The sequence below is a fragment of the Talpa europaea genome (genome assembly GCF_964194135.1).
Source record: "Talpa europaea genome assembly, chromosome: 14".
Lineage (NCBI taxonomy): Eukaryota > Metazoa > Chordata > Mammalia > Eulipotyphla > Talpidae > Talpa > Talpa europaea.
The window spans coordinates 71001218-71023657 of NC_140082.1; the positions used below are offsets into that span (position 1 = coordinate 71001218).

At 46.7% G+C, this 22440-nt stretch overlaps 1 protein-coding gene across 1 annotated transcript; it reads left to right on the forward strand.

The window, feature by feature from the left end:
* Positions 1-17962: 17962 nt before the first annotated feature.
* Positions 17963-18571, forward strand: LOC311184210 (olfactory receptor 14A16-like; the record flags this gene model as incomplete). The annotated part of the gene is made up of 2 exons (XM_084254057.1): positions 17963-18227; positions 18420-18571. The coding sequence occupies 2 exons, from the start codon at positions 17963-17965 to the stop codon at positions 18569-18571; spliced, it is 417 nt and encodes a 138-aa protein (XP_084110183.1).
* Between the last annotated feature and the right edge of the window lie 3869 nt (positions 18572-22440).

Below are 22440 nucleotides of genomic sequence, written 5' to 3' on the forward strand. Positions count from 1 at the left end.
GTCTTTGTGCTGATTCTTTCAGGGGCTGCAGAGTTTTACATCCTTGTGGTGATAAGCCTTGACCGCTCTGCTGCCATCTGCACCCACTGCACTATGATGTCATCATGAGCAGGGACAGGTGTGTGCAGCTGACAGCTGTGTCCTGGCTGGGTGGGGGTGTCATTTCTGTGATGCACACAGATAGAACATTTTCGTTGTCCTACTGTGAGTCCACTGTGTTCCCCCCTGTTCGTTTGTGACATCCCCCAGTTATTGGCTATTTCCTACTCAGAAAATCTAATAAGCGAACTTGTCCCCATTCTCATTAGTGTGACATTGGATGTGGATTATTTTACTTTCATCATCATTTCCTATGTCCACATCTTCTCTGCTGTCAGGAAGATCCCATCCACAGAAGGGAAGGCCAAAGTCTACTCCACCTGCCTTCCCCACCAGCTGGTTGTGGTGCTGTTTCTCTCCACTGGAAGTTTTGCTTATCTGAAGCCAACCTCAGAGATTCTGTCCATGTCTGAACTGGTCATTCCTATGTTCTACATGGTGGTGCCCCCCACCTTTAATCCCATCATATACAGTCTGAGGAACCAAGCCATGTAGTCGGCTGTGGGGAGACTGATGAAAGGCCAATACTACAAGATGTGAGATATCACAATCTAAAATTACAGACCCTCATTTATTCAGTTTTCCCCTTTAACAATACATGTTATTGTTTATACAGTACAGATTTCTTGCATTAGTATTTTTCTTTTTAGGAAATTTATATTCTCATATTCTTCCATAAGCTGTGGTTTCCTGATTACTGCTATCATTTGTCAAACCTCCAATTATGTGATATTCATAAACTGAATTCCCAATTATGTTTGAAAACATAGAAAGAATGGCATAGAAATAATGCTCTAGAACTCACACATCACCAACATTTACGTGAAACCAAGCATTGGTAAACGGGGTTTGTCCTCGGGAGCACACTGTCACTGGACCCTAGTCCTGGGGCATTTGGTTCCCTCAGCCTGTGTGTGTCTCCACTGAGGGCCCCATCCTGTGGAGGGGAGGGGAGACAGCTGAGTGGGGTCCCCCACCCCTTACATTTATAATGGGGCTTCTTCCTCTAAGAGACATTCATGTTTCTGTTCAAAAGACAAATGGAAACCACAGTTGACTCTGCCAGAAATGGAAGGATGGAAGTTTCCTTGGGGAATTGGAGTCTATGCTAAACCCGACAACTCATGTGAATATTAATTTATATGATGCCTGATTTGATTGTCACAGGACTACACTGTTTAAGTACTATAATAAAAGTAAAAAGTGTATGATATTTATTGAGGAACTACATTTTTACTTTAAAAAATTTTTTTATACACATCACTTTTTAAACACATCAAATAAAGGGTTTATTTTTGGGTTTCCTTAGTTTTTGAAATTGTATTTTGAGTCTTACGCCAGGACTTCTTATTGACTCTGGAAGAAGAAAATCACTTCCCTTTTCTTCTACTTTGTAAATAGCTATTTATTATACTATGTAAAGAACATTATATAAAGGTCAGCATGACACTATTTGTAAATATTTATTCTTGTACATCATTTGTAACCTAAATACTCACCTTCTCATTATTGTCTTCCTTCTACTGAGACCATGAGCTGGGTTGATGTTCTTCCCTCAAGAGTATTTTCAAGGAGCAGGTCACTGTGTCTCCACACTCTCCTGACTGATCATTTCATACTCAGTCCAGAAAACAATTCTTTTAAAAATATATATGGGAACCACCAGACCAAGTCCATTCAGATTTCGTTATCTAGCACTAACATGTGCTAGAAAATCACTGAAATAAGCATTCATTTCAATGAATGTATTTGAGCAAAGATCTATCCCCTTGGGATCCTTATTTCAGTCTCCTCTGATTTTTAAAATATTTTCAGTTCTTCACTTGGACAAAACTTCTGTCTTTCGGGATGGGAATTTGAGTTCATGAGTGACATACTATGAACTCTTGCGAAGTTATAACTTGCCACCATCAAATAAATGCTTTATTCATGGGGTTTGGTGGCTTTCATTTGGGGGTTAGTTTCCCAATCTGTATTCACAGGGCCCCTGCACTCCACAAAACACCCATTACTACCTCATCTACTTCCATGCCCACCCTCCACCCCCCGTTACCTCTAGTTACTACATGTTTTTGCTAGTCCAAGATTTGATTTTGCCGCATTTTGTAATATAGGATTTCTGTATTTTCTATTCCCAGATGAGTGAGACTATCCACTATCTGTCTCTTGCTTTCTGTTATTTCACTTTATAAAATCACCACAAGGTCCATCCATGTTGACCCATATACATGATTTCATGTTTTTAATAGCTGTATAGTATTCCATTGAGTGTGGACCCACATTATTTATTCCTTCCTCTGTGCACAGCACTTGGGTTGGGGCCATGAACAGCAACGGTGGACTGCATGCCTGGGACCACAGGTGTACGTGGTCTGCCTTGTAGTGTCTGGGCATCTGGGACAAACACCTAGCAGAGGTTGCTCCATCCTATGGTTGTTCCGTTTTTGTTGTCTGAAGAAATCTCCAAGCCATTTTCCCAAAAGAGGTGAGAGGCCCTTTCTCTCTCTCCCTCACCTCCTATTGTGTCCAGTCTCTTGATTGGTCCCTGCTTGCAGGGGTGAGTGACAAGTCACTGAAGTTTAACTTGTGTTCTCTTACCCTTTGTGCTGTTGAACAATATTGTGTGGATTAAAATCACGATAGGACCCAAAACCATAAAATAGCAGAAAGAAAACATGGGGTGATGTCCTAGTGGACACAGACCCCAGAATGTTTACAGGGACACAAGTCCAAGGAGAGGAACAAGGGCACGTAGGATCAAGTGCCCCCCCTCCACACTAGTAGTTTCTGGGCCTCAGAAACCACTGTGAGCACAAGCTCTGTGCAGGGAGAAGCCATGGGCTCCCAACACTCCTGGCAAGGGCGAGTGTCCATCCACACACGTGTGTCCCCACCACAACAAGGAGCAGCACCCCAGTTGAGACCCAGGCCAAGGCCTAGGTGGACAGTCTCTAAGGAGGACACCCCGGTGCCTGCAGAGTCGCGGGCAGGTGGATTCAGCTCCAGACCCTGCTCCGAGCTCGCTGGCGCGTCCTGACCCCGACACGGATGTGTTTGTTCACATCTCGGATGGGCTCATCCTGCGGAGCAGCGGAGTCCAGGACGTGATCATGTCATTATTCAGCGTTAACGTCTAATAAGCTGGGCGGACTCTGTCCTGCTGCTTCCTGGGAACTCTGAGAGCTGCCGGTGATGACACTTCAGCTCCTCACACTCAGCCCACACTTTCCACCATGTCACTTTCCCCTCACAGAATGTGCTGGACACCCAAATCCACGTGGTCCGAGTCTGTTTTCTGAGAGACTTAAATGTGGGGAATGTGCTCCTGGATTCTGAGAAGCTTTTCTCAGCCGAGATTAGCAGGAAGTATTATCTATAATTTTTCTCAAGTCATGAACAGAACATTCAGATGACACAGATTACCCCATGATACCCGGGGGCAGCAGCCCCAGTTGCCCCTCCCCCGGGTACCCCACAACCTTCTCCCGGAAACCCCATACAGACACCAGCCCAGCGTTATCTCCTGGTCCTGTTCCCTCAGTCATATCCTCCGCTGAGTAGGACCAAAGGGGGTGTCCTCTCCCCAGAGGGTACCCGCCTGAAGGAGTGTGCAGGGGACCCCCTCCCTGCAGGCAGGAGCCTCCCAGGGCAACCCGGAGAGCCAGGCCCAGCCCCAGGTAGGGAGATGGGGGACAACCTCTGGGGGACAGGGGGGAATTGCAGGCCTGGAAGGATGGCCTCTCCTCAGTGACCACATGACAGAAGCTTAGGGCAAAGCCTTGTCCCTTCGAATCTGGGGAGGTCATCATGGGTCATGGACACCATGGGCCCTGAGCTGGGCCCACCCACCACGTGGACCCACACTGTCTTTAATAATGGGACCAGCACCTTGTCCCCACGTCAGGCCAGTGGAGGCTGATGGAGTCTGAGGAGGAGGAACCACAGCTCAGTCCTCACAGGAGTCAAGACTAACAGAACTGCCTCTGGCACCCTCAGTGCACTAATTATCACTGGGATGTGCTGCAGACGACGCCAATAAAGACCGTCAACAACAACAAAAAACGCACTTGTCCCTCTGGAATAAGGTCCCTGAAGGCTGGAATCTGGACAGTGTCCAACACGCGGACACCAGCTCCAGAGCTCAAATAGTCCAGCCCTGAGGCCCTGCTCTGTCCATGAGGCGGCACAGGACGGGGTGGAACATCCTGTGAGTGCTCAGAGGCTCCCCAGGAGCCCCGACCATGTAGTGAGAGGCCAGGACGACCTCTGTCCTGCCATGGGGACAACCTCAGGAGAGAGACTCGACACGGCAGAGGAATCTTTTCCCCCCAGACTGCAGGTATTTAGCTTTTAAACAGTTTTCAAGGAGAATCCATTCAGATTGAAAGATTTCAGATTTCAAGCTTCATTTCACATCTCAGAAAGCACCGTAGTCAAAATATTCATTCAGAAAAGAACTACACATTCTCAAGGATCCCAAATAGTTCCGTTTCACACCACAATATTTTTTTGGGGGATACGTTTCAATGAGAGAAATTGACTTTTTCATTAACTCTTCCAAACTCTGTGACATTTAATACATTTATCATAGAGAATGTTTTGAATTGTGGCCGATGACAATATTGTTTAATAACTGATTTTAGCTTTCAGCACAGTGAGTGAATATCAAATATTAAATAAATCACAAGTAATGGAATTATAATGATAAATAAATATAAGATGAAAAAATAGAAATATAAGATGAAATTTAAAATACTTATTGCTAAAATTCAGAGCATTATGCCTTTTTTTCCCAAAATTTACAACACATAGGTGTCAAGCAGAAATTCAAAAACATCTTAAGCAACAAATGTTGATGGTCTCATGGCTCTGACACTAATGTGAGCCTGGCAGGGATGTCTATTTATGGACATGAACTTGGATTTTCTCCAAAACTCCGTCACTCACAGATTGTTAGCAATATTTTAAAATGAAGATGTGACAGTATTTTAACAGAATTATATGTCAAAATTTATCTTATTATTATAAATATTTAAATCAATGAAAAGATTTGACATCTAGAATATTTTGTGCCCTTATTGATAATATGATTTTTATTAAAGTACTTTTAAATGTTCAAACTAATGTATACCTACAAGTTTATTTCCCACATTCTCCTTAAAAGCCCTGGGTCCCCAGGGCCTGCCCCTCTGTCACCCCACAGAGGGGGAAGAGCGTGAGCTTGGTGGGGAGGAGAGAGGGCAGGACTGCCTTGTGTCCAGATGTTCCCACTCACGCACGGGTCTGGGGGGAGGAACAAACCCGCACCCGGGAGACCTGGGGCCCTGGGACCAGCAGGGAGAGCCAAGCACACTGACCATCTGGCTCAGCCCCGGAGGGGCCTCCTCCCTGCACAGACGTGCATGAGTCTGAGGGGGACAGAGGGGCCGGGAGGGACCCGTAGTTGGACGAGCCCATCCTGCAGGAGGGACGTGTGGTGTGACCCAGGAGGAGACTCTGCGGGAAACGTGGTCTCTGGGTCCTCAGATGTGGGGAGTCAGGGGCAAGGAGATGAGGAAATGAGGGGACAGACCAGGAGGCAGCAGTGAGGCCACAGGGGCAGAAATCTGACAGAGGAGGCGTCAGGACACACCGCACTGGGACGCCGAGCCCAGATCATTCAGTTCCAGGACAGTGTCGGGTCCTGGGGAGCAGGAAAATGGGACCCCGCACACCCCATCTCCCTGCACACCCGTCCCTGTGGGGCCTCCCCAGACCAGGACTGTGCTGGAGGAGCAGGGACAGGCTCTCCAGGGTGGGGAGGGGCTGGGCACGGTCGTGTGTCCTCCGGGGCTGTGCCCTGGACAACCTCTGGGAGGTGTGCTGGGCAGAGATGCTGGGGCCTGGCAAGAGGGGAGTCGCGGGCCTGGGGCAGTCGGGAGGGGCATTCTCTTGGGTTTATTGACACATATGAGATTCTAATTTGTTCAAGTTTGTGGGGGAGAGTTGAAATTTTCTGGTCTTTACCAAATTTCAGAAACAATTTGGACAACATAATAATGACACATGAGATGGAAATAAAAGGTTGAATTAGCAGGACATGCAGAGGAGGATATGAGACTCCATAGGACCTAGAAGCAGTAATTACCTGGTAAATAGATTGAATCATTATCCAATACTTATAACTTATCTTATGCTCAATACTTGAAGATTTGACAATTCTTGCTCTTCTCTTTCATACAGATGACGTCTCCAGAGGGGCCGAATATCACGGCCGTGAGAGAATTCATCCTCCTGGGGTTCCCCACCCAGGGGACCATGGGCTTCCTGCACCCGCTGCTCTTCTCCCTGGTCTACCTGTGTGCCCTGCTGGGGAACGGGCTCATTGTCCTCATCACCACTCTGGACCAGCAACTCCACACTCCCATGTACTTCTTCCTGAGGCGTCTGTCCTTCACGGACCTCTGTCTATCACAACCATGGTCCCCAAGTCCATTGCCAACTCTCTGAGGCACAGCAGCTCCATTTCCTTCCCGGGCTGTGTCCTCCAGGTCTTCATGGTGATGGTTTCAGGAGCTACAGAGCTTCACCTGCTCACGGTGATGAGCCTTGACCGCTATGCTGCCATCTGCCACCCCCTGCACTATGAGGTCCTCATGAGCAGGGACAGGTGTGTGCAGCTGACAGCTGTGTCCTGGCTGGGTGTGGGTCTCTATGCTGTGATGAACACAGCTGGAACCTTCTCCTTGTACTACTGTGGGTCCAACGTGTTCCACCAGTTCTTCTGTGACATCCCCCAGTTATTGGCTATTTCCTGCTCTGGAAATTTAATGAATGAACTTGTCCCCATGTTCATTACCGTGGTGGTGGAATTCTGCTGCTTTATTTTCTTTGTCATTTCCTATGTTCACATCTTCTCTGCTGTCAAGAAGATTCCATCCACAGAAGTTAATGCCAAGGCCTGCTCCACCTGCCTTCCCCACCTGCTGGTTGTGGTGCTGTTTGTCTCCACTGGATTCTTTGCTTATCTGAAGCCGACCTCAGGAACCCCATCCATCTCTGACTTGGTCATTTCTATGTTCTACACGGTGGTGACCCCCGCCTTTTATCCCGTCATATACAGTCTGAGGAACCAAGCCATTAATTCGGCTGTGGGGAGACTGATGAAGGGGAGAGTAACCAAAATGTATTAGAGAAGATGAGTCATGACTCAATTAAGAGACACTTATTTTAAATATTTGTATCATACTGCCCTTTTCATTCTTGTAATTACATGTAATTCCATTGTATAATTAAAATACTTACTCGTTTTAAAATTATATTTACGATGACTTCATATATTCCTATAGCTTTAACTGATGTTCTTTTTAGCACTTAGATGTTTTCTGTTATTCCTTGTTTACTGGGGTAATTGAACATCAGCATCTCATCTTTCTGCAGTCCTCCAGTTCTGTGCTCCTGGCTGGAGAGAGGTGATGTTTGGGTTTCACCTCAGGTGTCAGCAGAAGTTCTCTTAATGGAGCAGCATTTCCTGTCTCTAAGGCACTTCCCCCTTCCCGTCACTGACCCTCTCAGTCACGTGTGGGGCCAGGGCCTGGGTAAGACAGAGACCCCTTTACTTGGTGAGTGAGACCTTCACAGAATAATAAGGCCTGAGGATCTGTAGTGAATCTGAGTAGTCACAACCTTCTGTCAATAAGGACCACAAGTGATGTGGTGGGACCCTCCTGGAAGCTCGGTGTGGGTGCCACTAGCATTTACCATAAAAACACTCAATTCAAGGCGGACACCAGAAATAATACAGCGGCTGTGAATGCTGTTATTTTCATGTGCAGTATAATTTCTATAAATTTAGTAATATATATCAGGTAGGGTTTTTTAATAACTAATAAGAGAACATAGAAAGCTATAATGGTGAAAGGAAAATAATAGCTAGTGGACTGCACCATACTCTAATATTTCCAGAGATAGTTGAGGAATGGTACTCGCAACATCATGCTGCACTTTACACATGTGTTTATCCACATTTATTTGATTACCAAGAATGCCTGGGAATTTGAGGAATATGTCCTTTTTGGGCACATTGTTATGGGCTCTCAGAGTGTTTGTGTTTCCATATGCAGTTGTTCAAACAAGAAAACTCATCAAATTTACATACCATAAATAACATTTAATGTAGATGTAAATACATAAAGAATTTGAAGAAGATTTAAATTTGGGAAGTGAAATGCCCCGTGGGTATGGCCTGCTGTCTGGCCTCAATCCTCTCTGCAGACTGTATTCACATCTGCTTTCCTCTCTGTGATGTCCAATGTTTGAAAATTTCACACCAAAATATTTCATGATAACATGTATTTCCAACTGGATATCAGATATTTAACTCATCCTCACCCTCTGAGAGTGACCTAGCCTGCATCCCAGTGTAGTTCTATGTGGTCACAATGCCAATTTGGAGGCAGCCAGGAATAGTTAAAACATGGTAAAATCTCGATATTCAAATTGCAAGATTGACAACTTGCTACTGTTATTTAAATCATTGACATTTATTTATCTACTGATAAATAACTCTTTTAATATTAATTCTTGATACTGTCATGGCTTACCAGTCAATAGACATTATGCAATATAACAATAATGTTATGGGATGAGAATTCCAAACATGTCTTGAATGAAGAAGGTGAATCAGACTATTATAAAGATATTCTGAGACTATTCATTGTCTACATTTTGTCACTTTTGGGTAACATAATTGAAATTTTCAAATTAATAAATCATTAGCTGTCTCTAGGTTGTATTAACTTAAACATTTAAGCACAATTGAAGCTGTGTGGAAAACATAATATACACTAAGAAAGCTATAGATTCCACTGAAAAGGAAATTAACTCAATAAGCCACTTCAGTGTAGTTGCAAACTTACAAAATCAACACATGAAATCAATTGCCTTCTTACATGCAGAAAATGAACTACAAAAGAAGTTAAGAAAACAATCCTACTCATAACCACGAGACTAAGTACCATGGAGTAAACATAACTAAGGAGGTGAAGATACAAAGAAAAGAGAAAGACATTGTTAAAAGAAATAGAAAAGAGAGAGAAATGGAAAGATATTCCCTTGGCTTGGAAGAATCAACATTACCAAATGTCCATCTGACCCAAAGTAATCATAGTTTCAATGTAATCCCAATAAGAAATTCTATGGCATTTGCCAAAGAGATTTAAAAAAATACTTAAATGAATATGGAACCAGAAAAGACCCCAAACACCCAAAATAAACCTGACAAAAACGAGGAAGAATGGTGGAGGCAGCACATTCCAGACTCCAGTCCATACAATAAAGCTCTAATACTTAAAGCAACCTGGTACTGGGACAAAAACAGACACACAGAGCAATGGATTATAATGAGGGCCCAGGAATACACCCTCATCGAGATGGACAGTTACTCTATGACAAAGGAGCCAAGAGCACACACTAGAACAAAGAAAGTGAAGAAACGGTGCTGGGAAAAGCAGACAGACACATGCAACAGAAGAAACCAGGTCACTGCCCCACACCCTACAGAAAAATAAACTCAAAACAGATAAACACCCGTTTGCAAAGGTATGAAGTCACTATAGTCATGCAGTAAACCTAAGTTTATGACACCACGTGCAGAAACCCTAATATTCCACTCCATTTTGTTAAGGTTAAAAGTAAAATTATTCAAACATAATAACAGTTCTAATTTAAATTCAGAATTACAGGTGCTGAAAATGGAAATTTTATTAGAGACTAATAAAGTTTCTCTTTCCAAAGGGCTGGTGACCCCCGTGGTCACACACTTCTGCTGGACGTCCATTGTCTTTCCAACCCACTCTTCCTCCCTTGACTCCCTCCTGCCTCTCTCCGTGTCCCTAACCTCCTGCCTCTGGCATTTCCACATCCCCCTTACAACCATCTCCAGGGCCTCTCCGTGAAGGGCACACGGTGGGTGATTGGCGACTGTCCAGCTGTCTAGACAGGGACTCTCGGCGCTGTTATTACTGATGGTGCCAACCACGGCGGACATAACAGTTGGTGAATGGAACCTGGAAATGAGGATTTTCCTTTTTTTAAAAAAAGAAAGAGATTTATTTATTTTTATACAAGAGCAGGGTACAGTCCAGAGGCGCAGGAGGGTGAGAGGATTCACCTGAGACAGAGCAGGGAGCAGAACAGGCAGACAACAGAAATACACTGCTGAGGGGAGCAGTGGACACAACAGGAGAGGTCTGTGGCACCCTGTGAGACCCTCGCTGGCCTGCCAGGATCAAACACGCACTGCTGAGGCAGCGGATAGATTCACAGTGCGGTGCTCGGCTCGCTGCACCACCAGGGAAGCCCAAAATAGGATTTTGCTATTCACTTCCATAGAGGTGTGAGCCAGACACAAAATCACATCTATACACCGGGTGTGATAATTACTCGCTGAGACTCACTGCAGGACACTCCCATTAACACAGTCAAGCAAACACACACGTTCCCTTGGGAGGAAGATCCCCAAGGGCTGGAATCTGGACCGTGTCCAACACGCGGACACCAGCTCAAATAGCCCAGCCCTGAGGCCCTACTCTGTCCATGAGGTGGCGCAGGATGGAGTGGAACATCCTGTGAGTGCTCAGAGGCATCTCCACGAGCACCCCACGAGCATGGAGTGAGAGGCCTGAACACCCTCTGTCCACGCCATGGGGACAACCTCAGGAGAGAGACTCGACACAGCAGCAAGAACTTCCCCCCCCAGACTGCAGGTATTTGCAGGGTAGAACACACTCACACTTGAAAGTTTTCAGATCTAGCTTCATTTTTGGCTTGAGAAAGCACCACATTTAAACTATTCATTTTGTAAATCATGACAAATAATGCTGAACGTGCCCAAGTCGTCATGTCCCACTGCCCTGTCAGCCTGGGTGAGACTCAATGAGAGAAAACATATTGTTATTTATTTGAGGGTTTTCCACAAATATACCATTTTAATATAATCATCATATCGGATGACTTTATGATAAATATGACATTTGTTTCATGAGTGATTTTAGCAAACATATATTATTGTGTATTAAGTGTTAAATGGAATCACAAAAATTAATCCTTATTTTGTAACTAAGAAGAAATTCAGGATGAAATTTCAAAATATTAATTGGTAAATTTAAATTTCTTGGTTTTTTTTTTGTTCCTAAATATTGACAGATACGAAAGAAAAAATGCAACAACTTTTATAACAATATTTTACTACTTCACGGCTCTGACACTACAGTGCGGGTGGCAGAGACATCTGACTATTTGTGGACATGACCTTGAGAATTTTCCCCAACTCCATCACTCAGGGATTGTTAGTGATAGAAAATAAAGTCACAGTAATTGAATAGAAAAAGAAGAATATATATCAAAATTTGCATCAGTTATAATATGTACTTTAAATCACTCAAAACATTGCTACAAATTTAACCTTATTTGTTTTTTTTTTGTTTTATTAAAATATTTGGAAATATTTCCACTAATGCATTTTTATCAATTTATTCCCCAAATTATCCTAAAAATCCTGTCTTCACCAGGGCCTGCCCCTCTATTATCCCACAGAGGAGGGAGAGGATGAGCTTGGGGAGGAGGAGAGCGGGCAGGGCTGCCCCGTGTCCAGACGTCCCCACTCAAGCATGGGCCTAGGGGGAGGAACAAACCCGCACCCTGGGGACCTGGGGCCCTGGGACCAGCAGGGACAGCCACACACAGAGACCGTCCGGCTCAGCCCTGAAGTGGCCTCCTCCCTGCACAGATGTGCATGAGTCTGAGGGGGACAGAGGGTCCGGGAGGGAGCCGGGGGTGGACGAGCCCATCCTGCAGGAGGGACGTGTGGGTGTGATCCAGGAGGATACTCTGTGGGAAACATGGTCTCTGGGTCCTCAGATGTGGGGAGTCAGGGGCAGGGAGATGAGGAGACGAGGGGATGGACCAGGAGGCAGCAGTGAGGCCACAGGGGCAGGAATCTGACAGAGGAGGCATCAGGACATGCTGCATGGGGACACTGAGCCCAGATCATTCAGTTCTAGGACAGTGTCGGGTCCTGGGGTCCAGGAAAACAGGGACCTGCACACCCTATCTCCCTGCACACCTGTCACTGTGGGGCCTCCCCAGACCAGGGCTGTGCTGGAGGACGAGGGACAGGCTCTCTAGGGTGGGGTTGGGGCTGGGCATGGCCACGTGTCCTCTGGGAGGTGTGCTGAGCTGAGCAACTGGGGCCTGGGCAGGAGCAGGAAGCAGGAGCAGGGGGCTGGGGCAGTCGGGATGGCCTGTGAGGTTTGTTGACACAATGGGAGTCTAATTTGTACAATTTTTGGTGAAATGTCGGTCTTTCAACAATTTCTGAAACAAATTCAGAGTACCTAATAATGACACATTTACATACATGGAAAAATAGGGGTTGGGTAATGAAATTTATGCAGATGATGGTATTTGACTCAATAGGACCTAGAAGTAGAAATTATGTGGAAAGTAGATTGAATTGTTATCGTACCATGATAAACCATATGCTCAATGTTGGCTGATTTGACAATTTCTTCCTGTTTTCTGTTTTCCCCACATGATGGCTCCAGTGGTGCCAAATCTTATGGCTGTGACAGAATTCATCCTCCTGGGCTTCCCCACCCCGGGGACCATGGGATTCTTGCACCTGCTGCTCTTCTCCCTGGCCTACCTGTGTGCCCCGCTGGGGAAAGGGCTCATCATCATCATCACAATCCTGGACCAGTGCCTCCACACTCCCATGTACTTGTTCCTGAGGAGTCTGTCCTTCACGGACTTCTGCCTCTTCTCAGCCATGGTCCCCAAGTCCATTGCCAACTCTCTGAGGCACAGCAGCTCCATCTCCTTCCTGGGCTGTGTCCTCCAGGTCTTTATGTTGGTTATTTCAGTAGCTGCAGAACTGCCATTAACCCACTATCGCTAACACCTGAGGTCTTGCACATGTGGACACTTGGGCCCAGAGAGCATGGAGCATGCACATATGTTAATTGGGACCCCTGTGCCAAGGGATATAGGGTTGAGTCAACTGAGATCCAGAGGGAGGGGAGTCCCAGAATGCTGAGGGAGAAAGCTGGTCTGTTCCCTGACACAGCATGAAAGCTCAAATATCTACATGAAAATATATACTGAAGGTTCCAAAATTATCTTTGCATCTGTGAGAGATGACAATGACCTACCTGGCTTTGAATGGTTGAAAAACAGTTGGCGTAGTTGGGAGAATATCACTCCGAGAGCAGACATACCACGTGGCATCTACAAATGGAGTCAAAGACAACATCAGAGTCGCTGGGATCCACAGATGGTGGCCAAAGTCCAAGAATAGGTAAAGATGCTGCAGGAGCACAGAAGGTGGACAAGGTCTTGGAGATGGAGGACAAGCACTGGGAACACCTCGGACCTCATGGGGAAGAGAAGACAGCCCTGCAAAGACCAGCCCACTATACCCCTGAGGCAGCAGACTCTTCAGGAAAAAAGTAGGACCCCATCCATCATTCGGAGCTTGCCCAGTAACAAAGATGACACTGACTGACTTGCACAAACAATCCCGCCAGAAGATGGAGAACTTTGGGACCTGGGGGTGGACAGAATAATTTGCCCACCACAGGAGATGAAGATCAAAGGATGGGCCTGTCAGCCTTGGTGGCTTAAATCAATCTTATCTGCTGCCCGGCACTCCCACGGCCACAGGGTGGCTGTGCCAGGCACTAGGGAACAGTGAAAAATCCTGAAGGGATGGATTGTAGGGTATATGAGGTAAAAGTGAGGCTTTTAGCCCCCTCCTGTCATTAGCCTCTGCGGCTGGCACCCAAAGTCTTGTATATGTGCATGTGAGTGTGGACACCTGGGTCCAGAGAACATGGGACATGTGCATATATAAACCAAAGGATGAAGAGTTATAAGGGCAGCGTCACTCTGAGGTCCAGAGGGCCAGGAGACTGCCAGAGAAATGCTGAGGGAGAGAGTTGTGTTTGAAGATAAATTACCCTTTCAATGATGGATGGGTAATGTGGTCAATTCTAATTTTATTGGAAAAGCCATTTTAATATTTGTGCACAACTACAGAAAATAGAAGCAGTAACTCTTCTGGTCACTGCAAAATATTGAGATATTTATTTAAATGACCTTGGAATGCTTGAGGATGTTGTGTAGGAAGAGTCTCATCCCATCCTCTCACTCTCAGCCAAAAGTACTGCCTGAGATCCATCACGTGGAGGGGTGATGGTTGTTCCCCTCTAAGTGTGGGCAGGATGTGGAGAATATAACCTGGACTAATCATCCCCCCGCCCCAATCTAGTCAATACTGTGGCATAATCTACATGATAAATTATTCATTTCCCAAAGCATTTAACACAGCCAAGGCCACAACACACAAAAGGCCTCTTACCAGGTGTTTGAAGACACAGTATGCATGATGTCAACCCCAGGAACTTCACACCATGCACCACCCAACAGAACCACTCCAACTGCAATGGCCCCTCGCCTTGTGAAGACAAAGGAGAAACACGCTCACTGGCAGTAGCAATTCAGATTCAAACAAGACTTATAGGCACTGAGAATGGCCCAGCAAAAAATAAACAAACAAATGCACACACAGAGTGAACCCGGGATGACATGAACCATGCCCACTTCAGAGGATCCAGTTTTCTTCCCTCTGTCATTCAATTCTCTTGAATTTCTCTTTGTCGTCCTTCCCTCTTTCCTTCCTACTTTATTCGTTCCATTCCTCCTGCCTCAACCTCTTCACACCACCTGCCAGGTCCTCATGAAAGGGGCACGGTGGGTGGTGGTGACTTTTCAGCTCCCTGGACATGGCTCATCCGTGGCTCTGAGGACGAGGCCACACCCAGGTCCCCTCCCCCGATGCCAATCAGTGGAGGATGATGGAGTCTGAGGAGGAGGAATCATGGTCCTGCTCACGGAGTCTCTTGGGACCCCCTGACTGTGCCAATGACTCGGGAGGCTTATTACTGTGGACGCCATTGAGAAATCCTCAGGGACAAGGGACACCCTGGGCCCCGGGCGAGGTCCCTAGGAAGGGAAGCGTGGACATGTCTGGGCCCGGGGGCTGCGGGAGACAGAGAGAGTGAGCTCTGGGGCCAATGTGTGGAGTCAGTGAGATGGAAGCCTGGGCTCCAGACGTCAGAGGCCAGCACAGCAGAGGGCAGCGGATGACTGGGCCATCAAGTGAGGTTTGCTTTTCCTATCTCTGTGAGGGCGAGTTTTGTGGGAAGAGACTTCTGGGCCCGCGGGCACATCACGCCAGACTGGATGTGTCAGTCATATAATTTATATAAAAGTAAGTTTTTAAAAATTTTAACATACTGACATTTCATTTAACCCATACATGAAAGTGTTGGCATTTCAACATGAAATATTTGTTACTGTTTCTGTTTCTAATGGTGGCTTTTTCCCTTTTTTGAGGTAACATTGTTTACAACACAGTATCATTTCAAAATGCATTCTGCACTTCAGAAGAACAGTAGTTAAAATACTCATCTTATAAATGAAAACTAATAAATTATAAAAGTAGATATAGTTCAATTTCAGAAGGCCATGTTGTTCTGTGATAAGTTTCTAAGAGAGATAATATAATTTTATTTTAAGGTGTTCCACAGATTATGATCTTTCATGCATTTGCATTTATTATTTTACAATATTCTGATGTAGGGTATATAGGGCAATTATTGTTTCATAACTAATTTTTTAACATTTAGCACTCTGAGTTGAAAGCATATGAATATAAATGAAATCACAATTAATGGAAGTATTTAGGGAGCAGTGAAGAAAATCTGAAGAGGAAATTTAAAACAATGCTAATTGTTTAAAAAGGGAAAGCTAAACATTCACATGCCTAAAATATTATGACAATAAGGGAGTCAGACAGAAATTCATGACTTTTTCTCGTGATCTATGTTGATCTTCCTATTTCCTTCACACTAAAGTGATAGACACTTGTGGAAATCTGTCTATTATGGACCTGAACTTGCTTATATATATTTTTAAAGGTTTATTTATTTATTTATATAAGAATCGGGGTACAGGCCAGATGCGCGTGAGGGTGAGAGGATTCACCAGAGGCAGAGCAGGGAACAGAACAGCAGACGGATGAAATACACTACTGAGGGGAGCAGCAGACGAGGCAGGAGAGGGACCTCACCGTCCGGCCAACATCCAACCAGCACGGCAGAGGCTGCGGACAGCTTCACAGCACTGTGCTCAAGCATCTGCGCCCCCAGTATAGCCCTGACCTTCCTTATATTTTGAAACCACACAACAAGAGAGCTATGTAAAATATAACTTTGTTAATATAAATGTGTATTCTAAATCACTGAAAGAGTTTTTCATAGGCAACATGTTTTTAGTTTTTATTTCTTATATTCATTAAAATAGCTGGAAATATTTCTCTTATCTCTTACAATAATTATATGTTACCCCATATTTGTAAAATTCCTGCCCTCCCCAGGGCCTGCCCCTCCATCACTCCACAGAGCGGGGAGAGGATGAGATTGGGGAGGAGGAGGAGAGTGGGCAGGGCTGCCCCGTGTCCGGAAGTCCCCACTCATGCACGGGCCTGGGGGGAGGAACAAACCTGCACCCGGGGGCCTCCCGGGTGGCGCAGCGGTTGAGCGCTGGGTTGAGAAGCTGCATGCTGCCCGTGGCCTCTGCGGCGCCGGTTCGATCCCCGGCTGCTCCCCGGCCACCGGAGGAAGGTCCCACATGGCACGCAGACCTCTCCTGCCGCCCGCTGCTCCCCTCAGCAGTGTACTTCGGTCCTTCTGCCTGCTCTGCTCCCCACTCTGGCTCTGGTGAATTCTCTCACCCTCCCGCGCTTCTGAGCGTACCGAGTGCTTGCACGAACAAACAAACAAATTAATAAATAAATAAAAATACATGCCTCTTTAAAAAAAAAACAAAACAAAAAAACCTGCACCCGGGGGACCCAGGGCCCTGGGACTGGCAGGGACAGCCACACGCACAGACCGTCCAGCTCAGCTCCAGAGTGGCCTCCTCCCTGCACAGTTGTGCAGGAGTCTGATGGGGACAGAGGGGCCGGGGAGGGACCCGGGGGTGGACAAGCCCATCCTGCAGGAGGGACATGTGGTTGTGAACAGGAGGAGACTCTGCAGGAAACGTGGTCTCTGGGTCCTCTGATGTGGGGAGTCAGGGACAGGGAGATGAAGAGATGAGGGGACGGACCAGGAGGCAGCAGTGAGGCCACAGGGGAAGGAATCTGACAGAGGAGGCATCAGGACACGCCGCACGGGGATGCCGAGCCCAGATCGTTCAGTTCCATGACAGTGTCGGGTCCCGGGGAGCAGGAAAACAGGGACCCGCACACCCCATCTCCCTGCACACCAGTCACTGTGGGGTCTCCCCAGACAGGGCTGTGCTGGAGGAGCAGGGACAGGCTCTCCAGGGTGGGGAGGGGCTGAGCATGGTCACGTGTCCTCTGGGACTGTGCCCTGGACAACCTCTGGGAGGTGTGCTGGGTGGTGACGCTGGGCCCTGGGCAGGAGCTGGGCCAGCGGTAATAGGGCGGTGGGGAGGGGCAGTCATTCTGGCTATGAGATCAACCAGAGCGGAATCCTACGATCAGCTGAAATGTTCCTCCTTCCTGATCCCAGATCCTGTGTGATAAATTGCATTTTGGAACTGAAAGCAAAAGGCTCAACAGAGAGGGAGAGACACGGTCTCCTCCACTCCACACCCTGAGAGTGACCAATGGGGCACACCTCTGACTGTCCTTGTAGGTGTCATCTAGACTCAGACTGGAAGGCTTCACTCATGTTTTATTCTGCTTGATATATTTATACAGATGATGTCTCCAGTGGTGACGAATCTCACGGCCATGACAGAATTCGTCCTCCTGGGGTTCCCCACCCAGGGGACCTTGGGCTTCTTGCACCCGCTGCTCTTCTCCCTGGTCTACCTGTGCGCCCTGCTGGGGAACGGGCTCATCGTCCTCATCACCACCCTGGACCGGCACCTCCACACCCCCATGTACTTCTTCCTGAGGAGTCTGTCATTCTTGGACCTCTGCCTCATCTCAGCCACGGTCCCCAAGTCCAATGCCAACTCTCTGAGGCACAGAAGCTCCATTTCCTTACAGGGCTGTGTCCTCCAGGTCTTTATGATTGTTATGTCAGCAGGTACAGAGATGACCCTTCTCACAGTGATGAGCCTTGACCGCTATGCTGCCATCTGCCACCCCCTGCACTATGGCATCATCATGAGCAGGGACAGGTGTATGCAGCTGACAGCTGTGTCCTGGCTGGGTGGGGCTCTCTATGCTGTGTTGCACACAGATGGAACCTTCTCCTTGTCCTTCTGTGGGTCCAACATGGTCCACCTGTTCTTCTGTGACATCCCCCAATTATTGGCTATTTCCTGCTCAGAAAATCTAAAGAGTGAAATTGTCCCTATTCTCATTAGTGTGACATTTGATTGGGTTGTTTGACTTTCATTGTCATTTCCTATGTCCACATCTTCTCTGCTGTCAGGAAGATCCCATCCACAGAAGGGAAGGCCAAGGCCTACTCCACCTGCCTTCTACACCTGCTGGTTGTGGTCCTATTTCTCTCTGCTAGATTCTTTGCTTATCTGAAGCCGACTTCAGGGACCCCATCCATGTCTGACCTGTCATTTCTATGTTCTACACGATGGTGTCCCCCACCTTTTATCCCGTCATCTACAGTCTGAGGAACCAAGCCATGATGTTGGCTGTGGGGAGACTGATAATTTGCCAATATTCCAAGATGTGAGATATCACAATCTATAATTATAACCCATGATAGTTTTTCTCTCTGACTCTAGATGACATTATTTATAAAGTACAGATTTCTTACATTAGGTTTTTTCCTTTTCCAGAAATTTATATTCTCATATTCTTCCATAAGCTTTAGTTTCCTAAATACTGCTCTCATTTGCCAAACCTCCAACTGTGTGATATTCATAAAGTGAATTCCCAATCATGGTTGAAAACAATGTATGTGGCTTAGAAAGAATGTTCTAGAACTCACACATCACCAACATTTATGTGAAAGGGAGCAGTGGTAAAGGGGTCTATCCTCAAGAGCACACTATCCCGGGCCCCCTCTCCTGGGCACTCAGTTCCCACAGCCTATGTATGTCGCCACTGAGGGCCCCGTCCTTGTGGAGGGGAGGGGAGACAGTAGAATGGGGTCCCCCACCCTCATTATTATAATGCATTGTCTTCCTATAGAGACATTCATGTTTCTTTTCAAAAGGCAAAGAGAGGGCCTCCCCCGTGGCACAGCGGTTGAGCGCTGGGTTGTGAAGCTGCCTGCGGCCTCTGCGGTGCGGTTTCAATCCCCGGCTGCTCCCCGGCCACCGGAGGAGGGTCCCACGTGCCGCACAGACCCCTCCTGCCGCCTGCTGCTCCCCTCAGCAGTGTACTTCGGTCCTTCTGCCTGCTCTGCTCCCCGCTCTGGCTCTGGTGGATTCTCTCGCCCTCCCGCGCTTCTGACTGTACCCAGTGCATGTGTAAACAAAACAAACAAACAAACAAATAAATAAATAAATAAAACATGCCTTTATAAAATAAATAAATAAAATAAAAAAATGCAAAGAGATACTACACTTGAATCTGCTGAAGATGTCAGGATGGAAGGATGGAAGCATCCTTGGGGAGTCGGTGTCTATGCTGAACTCCATTAGTGATGTGCATATTGATTTCTATAATGTCTGATTTGATTGTTATAGGACTACACTGTTTTAAGTACTAGAATAAAAGTAAAAAGTATATGATATTTATTGAGGAACTACATATTTACATTTTAAGATGCATCTTGTCTACACACATCTTTTAATGTATTTATGTTTGGGTTCCCTTAGTTTTCAAATTTGTATTTTGAGTCTTACACCAGGACTTCTTGTCGACTCTCTGGTAGATAACATTTATTTCCCTTTTCTTCTACTCTGGAACTAGCTATTTATTATACTATGTAAAGAACAGGATGTAAAATCAGCATGACACTATTTTAAATTTTTATTCTTCTACAATATTTGTACCCTAAATACCCAGCTTCTCATTACCGTTTTCCTTATACTCAGACATGAACTGGGGGTGATGTTCTTCCCTCAAGTGTTCTCTCTGGAGCAGATCACTGTGTCTCCAGACTTTCCTGATGGGCTGTAACATACTCAGTCCAGAAACTATTTCTTTTAAAAAATGCATGTTAACCACAGACCGAGTCCATTCAGATATCAGAATAAAACACGCTGCAAACTCACTCAAACGAGCATTCATGTCAATGAATGTAATTGACCAAAGATCTATCCCCTTGGGATACTTATTTCAGTATCTCTTACATCTTTTAAAAATATTTTCAATTATTCACTTGGATAAAACTTTTGTATTTTGAGACGGGGATTTGATGAGTGACATAACATCAGTGATGTAACATGAGGACATGCTAATTTATAACTTACCACCATCAAAGGAACACTTTATTCACAGGTTTTGGTTGTTTTCATTTGGGGGTTAGTTTCCCACTCTGTATGCACAGTGCTCCCCGCACTCCACACAACAGCCCCGTTATTACGTCATCTACTTCCAAGCCACGCCCCCACCCCTTGTTCCCTGTGGTAACAGCACATTTTTTCGCTAGTCCAACATTCGCTTTCGCTGGATTTGGTAATAAAGGATTTCTGTATTTTCTCTCCCCAGATGCGTGAGACCATCGCTATCTGTCTCTCGCTATCTGTTTACGTCACTGAACAAAATCACCACAAGGTCCATCCATGTGGTCCCCAATACATGATTTCGTCTTTTAATAGCTGTGCGGTATTCCACTGAGTGTGCAGTGGAATACCGCACAGCTATCTAAGCCGCCTCTGTCCTCGGGCACATGGGTTGGACCTTCGATGGTGATTTGTCTCAGTGACGAACAGATAGCGAGGTCAGTAGCGTAGGTCTCACGCATCTGGGACAAATACCTGGATAAGATTTGCTCCATCCTGTGGTTGTCTTGTTACTGTCTGAAGAAACCTCCAAGCCATTTTCGGGCAGAGGTGAGAGGCCCTTTCTCGCCCTCCCTCACCTCCTGTTGTGTCCATTCTCTTGATTGGTCCCTGCTCACAAGGGTGACGGAGAAGTCATTACAGTTTAATTTGTGTTCTCTTATCAGTGCTGTTGAACCATATTGTGTGGCTCAAATTGCGGTAGGACCCAATATCATAAAACAGCAGAAAGAACACATGGGGTGATGCCCTAATGGACACCCCCCATGGCTTGTTTTCAGGGACACAAAGCCAAGGCCAAGGTAACAAGAGCACATAAGAAAAGCAGCCCCCCCACACACACACTAGAGAGCTCCTGGGCCTCAGAAACGGCTGTGAGCACAGGCCCTGCGCAGGGAGAAGCCACGTGCACCCCACACTCCTGACAAGAGCAAGTGTTCCTCCACACAAGTGTGTCCTCAAAACAACAGGGAGTAGCACCCCAGTCAAGACATGGGCCAAGGCCGACATGGACAGTCTCTAAGGAGGACGCGCTGGTGCCTGCAGAGTCGCGGGCAGGTGGATTCAGGTTCCAGACCCTGCTCTGAGCTTCGCTGGCGCGTCCTGACCACCCCCCACCCCTGGCACAGATGTGTTTGTTCCCATCCAGGGATGGGCTCATCCTGCGGGGCCAGGGGTGTCCAGGGCATGATCATGTCATTATTCAGTGTTAACATCTAATAAGCTGGGCGGACTCTGTCCTGCTTCTTCCTGGGACCTCTGAGAACTGCCGATGACGATGCTTCAGCTCCTCACACTCAGCCCACACTTTCCACATGTCCCCTTCCTTCAGCATGTGCTGGACACCGGGGTCCACAAGGTCCGAGTGTGTGTCTGGAGAGACTTAAATGGGAGGAATATGCTCCCGGTGCTGACAAGCTTTTCTCACCTAAGATTAGCAGGAAGGACTACCTATACTTTTTCTCAACTTATGAACATAAAATTTTTAGTGACAACACAAGTTACCCCATGATACATGGGGGCAGTGTGCCAGTTACTCCTCCCCGGTGCACCCCACAACCTACTCCCTGAACCCCTGAACAGACACCAGCCTGGAATTGTCTCCTGGCCTTGTCCCCGAAGTTGTAACCTCCACTGAACAGGGGCAAAGTGGTGTCACGTACCTCGAGGGTCTCCGGCCCAACGGTGCATACAGAGACCCTCTTGCTGCAAGAAGGAGCCTCCCAGATTAGGCGGGGAGAGCCAGTCCCTACCTCCAGGTGGGGTGCTGGGGGAAGACTTCCAGTGGACATGTGGTCCCCCGGGCTGAACAAGGGCCTCTCATCAGTGACCACGTGCCAGAAT